The following is an 8847-nucleotide window of genomic DNA, read 5'->3' on the forward strand; positions in this document are numbered from 1 at the left end:
ACGAGGCACGGCGGCAGCAGTGAAGCAGAGTGATGCTGCCACTGTCTCAGGCATTGCTTTTGTGCGGGTGGGTTGTGGCACCATGTCTACAGGACCCCACGCTCTGGGTGTCCCTAAACTGCTGCCTGCCAGAAGCTGGGACTGGACAACAGGGGATGGCTCACTTAAGAATTGCCCTCTTCTGTTCATTCCCTCTGAAGCACCTGGCGCTGGCCACCGTTGGAAGGCAGGACACTGGGCTAGATGGACAATTGGTCCAACCCAGTGTGGCCGTTCTTATTGTCCGATCTGATCTCTCCAGAGAGAACATTCACGGTAGGCCAATGGGCTACGATCTCTCTCTAATACACCCTGCCCAGCAGCAGTCGGGGCTGTGGTTTTATATCTGGGTTTTCATTGCTTTCTTTTATATCATCTCCTTCCTCCTCTTTCTCTCCCTTCTAGCGGGGGTCACTTCTCTTTCCTCCTTTTTCTTTCTCTCTCTTCTTTGCTGCATTTCATTATGGCCGTGGGAGGGCCGAGGGCCGCCATGGGCTGACCTGACAGCCCAGTGACATCTCCCAACCGTGCCATGAGCTCACTGCGCTGGGACATCGCACCATGGTGACACCATGCTATGGCCGGGTGACCTCACAGCCCGGGAGTCTCGCCTCTTAACCCATTGCAGGGCAGAGGAAGCGTTACTGAGAGCATGGCATGGATGCATGGCAGCTACAGTTCTGGAAGAGTCAAAGGTGGCCATAGCCCAATTCCAAATCACACACACAGCGTGCTCCCTGGATTTCCTTGCACGTAAATGTGCCAGCGGACTGGGCTGGGGGGTGGGGGTGCGGAAACGGTGACAATGGGACAGTTGCAGGTCTCTGACACCAGGTGGCACTGTGGAGTCATTGCAGAGAAGGGCCCTGCTCCCTTCTGTTCCCATAAGGGGTGATTGTGTTGCAGGCCAGGAGAGGGGAATTTGAGGCCCAGGGCTAGACAGATTTGGGAAGGAAGAGGCTCTGGCTGCAGCTCATGTCGGCATGCTGTCATGAGTCAGCACCAGGATGTGATGCTCTGGCGTTGTCAAAGAGTGCAGGAGGTGCGGTCTGTCCCCCTGCTAACCCTGACCTGGCCTGTGGAGCAGGGAACAGACCATAAAACCGCAATCCGACCCTTACAAGCACCTGGGTTTTCCCAAGTTGCAGTTGCTTCGTTGCTACTTCTCATGACCTCGAGGACTCTGGGCTGCCCACATGCAGCTCCGTCATGCGCCAGCTCCTTGCTGCAGCCCCCAAATCTAGCAGCAAGGTACCTGCCAAGGAAGGTCCTGTTGACACTGTAGAAATGTTCTATGCAACAGCCCCCAACATGGTTGAACCCTGGTCAGTCATGCAGTGCCCTGTGCCTGGTTCTTCCTGCAACCTTGGCTTATAGGCTGGGTCAGGGGCTTGGTTTGATCCAGTCTATGCTGCAAGATCAAACCTCGGGGCGGGGGGACGGAGGGGACAGGGACACAACTGTAAAGTGCGGGTTGGATCCCTCTTGGTTGACATAGAGAATAACCTACTACCGCTGCCAGCCAATGGTCCTTTAGCTCAGGTAGGAGAGGTGTGTGCTTGCGTCCTGGGTTCAACTCCTGCAGGGGGCTGTAATGTAGTACAGGGTAGGTGGGACTGAAGTTAACCCCAGGAGGTCCATTTGTGCTTTTGGTTACTCCAGATTTACCCCATGTGAGGCAGGGGGGAATTGGCCCTTGGAATCATTAACTGGTTCCTGGGTACAGCTTCCGCTGGGATTTGCTGCCCCAGCCCTTTTAATAAGGAGTAATTAGCCGTGTCTCATTCTTACCACAGACTCGCAGCTCTGGCCATATCCAGCAGCTGCCCTGGGGCTGCGGATGGCTGAGAAATGTGGGTGATCAGTGGCTGCCGGCTGCATTCAGGGAGGTTCTTTCCAACAGTACCTGCGCTCCTCTCCCCTGGGCAGCACCATCGCTAGGATGAAGGGAGCAGCTGGAGGCTTTGCAGGTGCCCGCTGCTCTCCCAGTGCCATTCAAATGGCAGCCGGGCCGGGGTGGGTGGGGGTCTGAGCCATTCGTGTGGCAGCCAGCCCAGCTCTCCTCAGCCCTGGCCAGGGGCATCCTCCCACCTGCGGCCCTGGACCTTGGAACACAGACAGCATGTGGGCACCTCCCCAACTAATTCCTGCCAACCCAAGAGCACAGTGTGGGCATTTGTCCCCCTCTGGCAGCTAATCTGGCTAAGAGCCGCCTTCTGCTGCCTGCCCAGCTCTCTGCTTCTTTAGCTCAAGCAAGAAAGGCTGGTGGGTTTAGTGCTGAAGGTCCTGGATTCAGACCCTGCTGACAACACTGGAAGGGGTGGTGACATCTTTATACCACATGGCCCTGATCTCACATCCTGTCCCTGTCAGTGGGGGATTTGCCCTGGTTTCTCTACCCCCCAAGCACGTGATGCTGGCTGCTTGCCTCACAGACCATTCCACCAAGCCTGTCATCTTGCCTTTCCACTGCTACGAGCCCTGTCTAGTGTCTGTGCTTTTAGAGGATGACAGCCTACTACTGCCGTCAGCTACAAGAGTTACCCTTTTAGCTCAAGTGGCAAAGGCCTGAGTTGTAATGCTGAAGGGTCTGGTTTCAAACCCAGCCCCCTCACCCACCCACCCACCCACTCACAAAGCCAGAGGGAAGCACCAGACCATAGCAAGGCCCAGGAGACAAGAGGGAGCCCCTTTGTGGGGATGTGCATATGTGAAGCAACTGATCAAGCCAATGTGTGGGGGTCGGCAAAGCTGCACGCAACCCCCCTAGGTTGTTCGTATCTGGGGCCACTGGGCCTGCCTCCTGCTGGGGTTCATCCTCCAGGGCGTGGCAGAGGCTGGGTGCGCCAGGCCTCTGAGGCATGGTCATAAAGAGGGGGCAAACCCCCACCTGGCCCGGCTGCCACACACAGGACTCAGACCCCACCTGGCCCGGCTGCCATGCGAATGACTCAGACCCTCGCCTGGCACCCTTGCTGTGCAAACAGCTCCACTCCCCGGCTCAGGTTGCTGCTGAGCAAAGGGTGGATTTACGCTGCCCTCCTGCCAGTGATTCAGGCCTCAAACCGGCACATCAGCCCTGCAAACCACTAACCCTCCCCCTCACCCCGGGGCTCCGGCAGCCAGGAAAGCCCAGGGGTGGAACCGGGGCTGCTCCGCAGGGATCCTCTCCCTCCCCGGCCGCGCGTGTGCCCATTTGTGAATGAGTCCCAGCTGCGCGCCGAGGCCGCCCCCAGCCTGGCCCGGCCCGCGCTCGGCTGGGAAGGGTGCCCGTCAGGCAGGAGGGGCGTGGGGCCAGGCTGCGCAGGGGAACATGCAAGCGGGAAGCGGGGAGGCAGGAGAGCCTGGGCGTGCGGCGACACGTCCCGGGCAGGGCAGCGCGGGGCCAGGGCTGAGCCGCGGCTCTGGTGCCCAGCCGGCGCCGGGGAGCCGGGCTCCCGGGGATGCCCCGGCGGGGGCCGGCCCGGCGGCCGTGGCCCCCTCGCAGGTGCTGAAGGAGGGGGTGCTGGAGAAGCGCAGCGGGGGGCTGCTGCAGCGCTGGAAGAGGAAGCGCTGCCTGCTGACCGAGGAGGGGCTGCGGCTCTTCGAGCCCGGCGGCTCCCGCGGCAAGGAGCTGGGCTTCGCCCGCATGCGGGCGGTGGAGTGCGTGGAGTGGAAGCGGCGGCACGTCTACTTCACCGTGGTGACCGAGGGCGGCGGCGAGATCGACTTCCGCGGCCCGCGGGAGGAGCCCGGCTGGAGCGCGGAGATCGGGCTGGGGCTGGTGCGGTTCCAGAACCGCCGGGCCATGCAGAGCGTGCGGGCCCGGCGCGGCGGCGGGGCGGGTGAGCCTGGGGCCGGGCGGCGCGGCAGCCGGGGAGAGTGATCCGGGCGGCGGGGTGAATCCGGGGCTCAGCTCTCGGCTCCTTGCTTTGGAACTGGCTCATGTCCCCGAGGCAGCGAACTTCCCTAGAGCTGGGCCCCTGGAGGATAACAACTTTCCGCTGCTACCAGCCCAAGGGGTCACTCCTTCGGCTCAGCCAGGGAGGTCTCCGCTGAGTCTTGCCTTCCCCCTCTGCTGGTGCAGGGTGTTACCCTGCCCACGCCAAGGGTGATGTGCCAGGCCCCCTTGCCCTTCCCAGAGCCATCCCAGCCCTCCGTCTCCAGGCCCCTCTTATCCCGCCGTGTTTTCATTGCGGGGCCTATCGCCTGATTTCCCGGCATGCCCCCAACTCTCCGGGATTTCAGAGGGAGCTGTGGGTGCCGGGCTGGGTGCTGCATGTATTTACCCTGTGCCAGTCGGGGGTTAGCCTCCCGCAAGGGCCCTTGAGCTGCTGTTTCTGGGACTGGGTGGGGAAGAATTTCAGTTCCTCTCTCTGGCCTGGCGGGAGGGGAAAGGAGTGGGGTGGGAGGGGGCCAGGCATAGATCGTGTCTCCACTGAGTGCCAGGACAGGGTTTCCGTAGCCTTTGCCTGGAACCTGGCCATGGGCTGATGAACCCCCTTGCTGCACGAGCAGACTCCGCTTCACCCGCGGGTGCAGGCCCCAGGCAGTCACTTCTCTCCGTGTGCCAGAGCCCCGCTACAGGACCCTGCCTTCCTTGCCCTAGTGCTGCTGACATGGGATCCCAGCTGGCAAGCCCGGGTGTTTCAGAACTGGGTTGCCAGTGCCCTAACCCCCGCCCCCTGCCTTGGAGACAATGTGCCAGGTCCCGCTGCCGGCCTCCTGGGCATGCTCCAACCTGGGCAGGTGCTGGGGCAGCTGCAGATCCCCATGCCTGGAGCAGCCCTGAGCGCTGTGGTGGCTTGGAGTGTGGGGGAGAGGGAGTTGGATGGGAAGCAGCCAGCCCTGGCTCCTAGACCCCCCTCCAGCACGTCCGCCAAGCCCCTGGCTGATTTCCAGGGTGCTGCTCAGGCACTTGGCACCGCTTCTGTGCGGGATTGGAGCTGGGAGGGCTGATCCTTCTGCACGGTGAGTGGGGCAAGCTCCCCGCCCCCGCCCAGGCTAGTGACAGCATCCACACGATGGGAGAGGTCCCCTCCCAGCATGCCCTGGCCCTCGGGGTGGCTGTGGTGACCACAACACTGCTGCTGTGAAACTTGGAGCTCTCAAGCTGGAAAACACCCACGGGGCTCTTCTTTGCTCCCACAGCCCCAAAGCAGGGCTCGATCCTGCGGGGTGCCTGGGAGCCCAATTCTCCACTACTCCCTTCCTGTGTTTGGGGCAGGGTGGGGGGCTTCAAGCCACCTTTGCTCTCCCCCTGGTCTGGGCCTGGCCAAGCCCCAGGGTACGTCAGAGCTCTCCATCTGTCCTGACTCGGGTGGAGCAAGCCATGGCTTATACCACAACCCTGTGTGCGCCCCTCTCAGCATATTCCTCTGGCCTAAACCCAAGCTGGGGCCAGATTCCCCCAGATGTAAATAGGTGGAATGCCCCATAGACTTCCCCAGAGTCTATCCCACTTACCCCAGGTCTGAGCTGGGCCCCTCAATGCCCAGATGAGCTCCCAGGTGCCCATGCCAGCCAGTCCCCTGGCCCTGAACTGGGCAGCCACCCTCGCTAACCGGTGTATTCCGTTTGGCAGCAATCCAGTACGACACAGCCCCAAGCGGCCAGGCCACAGACCTGGAGGGACACAAGGAAAGGACGGGGATGCTGGAGGGGCGCTCGCTCGCTGGTGAGGAAAACGGAGTCCCTGGCTGTGAGTGAAAGCAGGGCCCTGGCTTTGAGAGGGACAGCAGGCGTTTCAGCACCAAAGGCCCGATGAGCCTGGACCACATCTGCCACTAGCTGCTGCGAACCTCCCCCTGTCCCTGCTGAGCCATAGGCTGCTGCACCAGTCTCCAAGCGCTCCGTATAGCTTGGCCCAGGGATCTGGGGCCCACTGGTCCAGTCAAGGGCCTGCTGGAGAGGTAGGAAGAGGAGCACCCAGCGGGATAAAAGCCCAGGATGACAGCAAGAACCAAAGCAAGATTGTTTCACGCCTCATCAGCCTGCTGCTGGCTGGACACCAGAAGGGACTCGACTGTGCCAGTGGGCCGGGGAGCCCATCCCGCACGCTGGACCCGCCATGTCTCTGCTGCCCAGGCTCAGCCAGGCATCTTCGTGATCCAGAGGAGCATCTCTTCCATCTCGTGGTGACAAGCTGCCCCGTAGCTGAGCCGGCTGGGGCCGTGATGAACTGGAAGTCAGCTGCCCTATGTCTCTTCTCCTTAGACTGATCCTGCGGACTGGAGTAGCTGGCGATCCAAGCTGAAGATGCAAAATTTCAGCATCCAGAGAATTAGCCTGGTGGGATGCCAGGGTGTAGGTGGGGGTGGGTTCCTGAGCAGAGTGATTGTGTGGTGCCGCTCCCCAGTTTGGCTGGGACCTGTGTGATGACAGGCTTCAGCGAGAAGGCGTGAGCCTGTCTCGGCCGGTGACCTGTTTGGACAGAGGGGTTGTGAGGATGGCCCTGAATGAATTCCTCCCTTGGTAACAGATGGTGCAAGCGCTCGGATGCCCTGCCCCACTGGGTCAGACCGGCTCCCCTGCCAGGATGGGGAGTCACTGCTGTTGGTGTGTCGGGACAATCGACAATGCGGGCACCTGGGCCACCGACAGCAACGGGTGGTTTGTGTCTGGAACGCTTTGGTCATCAGACGGTGCCCATTCCGCACTCTGCTGCTTCCTGGTTTGCATCTTCACCTTGTTGGGGTCGGGGCAGTTCCCCCTGTGCACAGATCTGCCGATGCCCCTCAGTCCTGATTCGCAGCCCCCTGCTATTCCAGCCGGGGGCTCCCCCACATACAGCTCTGCCAATGCCCCTCAATCCTGACCTGCAGCCCTCTGCTTTTCCGGCCCTGGGCTCCCCCCACCCCACAGATCTGCCCCAGCCCCGGTTTTGCACCCTGCTGTGCCCATCCTGGGCCTCCATGCGAAGGCCAAGCTGAGTGGTAATTTTGTGACAGGGACCAATAAACGTTACAGGGATGTAAATGTTATCCTTCCTCCTCTGCTGTGATCATTTGTTGGGCGGGGGGGGGTGGCCCCAAAGAAGGAAGGGAACCAATTGACAGCCCAAAGCAGCCATGTCCTGAATGCTCCTTGTAAAGGATTTTTTATGAGATTAAAGATGACCACTGGGGATTGAGATGAAACATTTGAAGTAGAGGTGTAACAATCTGAAGAGGAGCACTGGAAGTGTTCTGTTTCACGGCTCGCACACACACAAGTGAGGTAAAAACACAAACACTCTTGCTGGAAGGTTGCACCGGCCCACGCCTTCGTTTCTGAGAATTCATCGTGGTAAACCAGAGAGACAAAGCAGAGAGACACACCTCATCCCACCATTTTCTAGGCTGCTTCTCTCCAGGCTGGCCAGCTGCTGACTGATGCAGATCACGCAGCTTCCCTCTGAGGCCCCTAGCCTCCAAGCAGGACAAGGAAATCCCTCAAGCTTAAAGTGATGGCTTGTTCTTTGTAACCAGTTTCCAGTACACCACAGCAAGGAGTCCCATGGATTGTCCCATGTGCTACATCAGAGACAGGCCTGGGCTGTGATGAATGCAAAGGGGGCTGCAGGTCACAGACAGGCCCAGCTGGTCTCTCTAGCTTCCACAGCTTGCACTGCCCTGGCATTGCACGGTGGCCTGGGCTGATGGACTGCCAGGGGGAAGGAGGAATTCTCAGATGAAGCCTGGGAGCCTGAGATTAAAATCAAGGGAGAGTCTCAAAGACCTGAGAGGTGGCAAACAGCTTAGAAAACACAGCAGCAGCGCCAACAGGAAGGGCTAGTGCTGGGCAGAGGGGCAGGGAGCCAGCCAGGGCCCACTCTCAGCCCATCGCCCCCTGGTGTTAGGATTCCCCCTGCGCCAGGCTTCACAGTCGGGATTCGGTGGCATTACAGGGGTGCCCAGGCCTCATGCTGGCTCTGTAGGCAGGGGGAGGCCACCCACTGTGCAAGGGTGCTTGTGCAGTTCCCTTTGCGGGGGCTGATGAACCACCCCTTCCAGGTAGCATCCTCCACCGCACCCTGGGACCTTTCATTGCGGGCCTGGTAGTGAGAGGCCAGTTCCCTAGTGCCAGATGGTTCTTGCCCTATATGGCATGGCACTCCGTTGCCAATTGATGGGCACTCAACCTTCCTTATCCTTCTAAGTAACAATGAGGTCTTGGGCCTTGCTCTGGGGAGAGCGGCAGGGGTGGTTCGGTGGCTCCCCAGATTGTTCACCAAGCGCCCACAGCCTGGGTGAAGCTCTGGGAAAACACTGGCCCTCAAAGCCTGCTCTGCTCCACCTGGTTTGAGTTTGACACAAGTATTTTGCAAAGCTCTCACAGTCGGGAGGGGAGCACCTGCCCCGCATGCCGCTCCGGCCTCATGCAGGAGGGTGTGTTGAACGGGGAAGGGTTAACATCACCCCTCAATGTCCCTGGACCCGGCTGGGTGCAGACCCATCCCTGAGGGGAGGCAGTCGGGAACTCTGTGAGGCGGCCCTCCAGAATCCAGCGGCGAGACAGCCTAGAACGCAGAGACGTTGCAGCCTGGAACCTCCGGAGGGAGGCGGGAGCCTTGGGGGGAGACAGGCAGGGTTTCTCTGTGGCCTGTGCTGCTCTGGGCACTTATTGTTTGTCATGGCTTTGCTGCTGCAGGGTTTGCAGGGACCAGGTGTCTAGGTATTTAAAAAACACGGTCAAGCATCTGGTTCTCGCTCTTGTGTCTGTAAAATGCAGCCCTGCGGTTGGGGACTGAGCTCCTCTCCCGCTGCTCCTGGCAGGCACGTTGTTTATGGGCTGAGCAGTGGGAGCAGGAAGGACGTGGAGCGCGGTATTGGCAGGTACGAACATGGA

At 60.4% G+C, this 8847-nt stretch overlaps 1 protein-coding gene across 1 annotated transcript; it reads left to right on the plus strand.

The window, feature by feature from the left end:
* Positions 1-3352: 3352 nt before the first annotated feature.
* PHLDA3 (pleckstrin homology like domain family A member 3) lies at positions 3353-6840 on the plus strand. Its single transcript, XM_077839586.1, has 2 exons — positions 3353-3863; positions 5603-6840. The coding sequence occupies exons 1-2, from the start codon at positions 3353-3355 to the stop codon at positions 5725-5727; spliced, it is 636 nt and encodes a 211-aa protein (XP_077695712.1). The 3' UTR covers positions 5728-6840.
* The last annotated feature ends 2007 nt before the right edge of the window (positions 6841-8847 follow it).

Source organism: Eretmochelys imbricata, chromosome 21 (genome assembly GCF_965152235.1).
Source record: "Eretmochelys imbricata isolate rEreImb1 chromosome 21, rEreImb1.hap1, whole genome shotgun sequence".
Lineage (NCBI taxonomy): Eukaryota > Metazoa > Chordata > Testudines > Cheloniidae > Eretmochelys > Eretmochelys imbricata.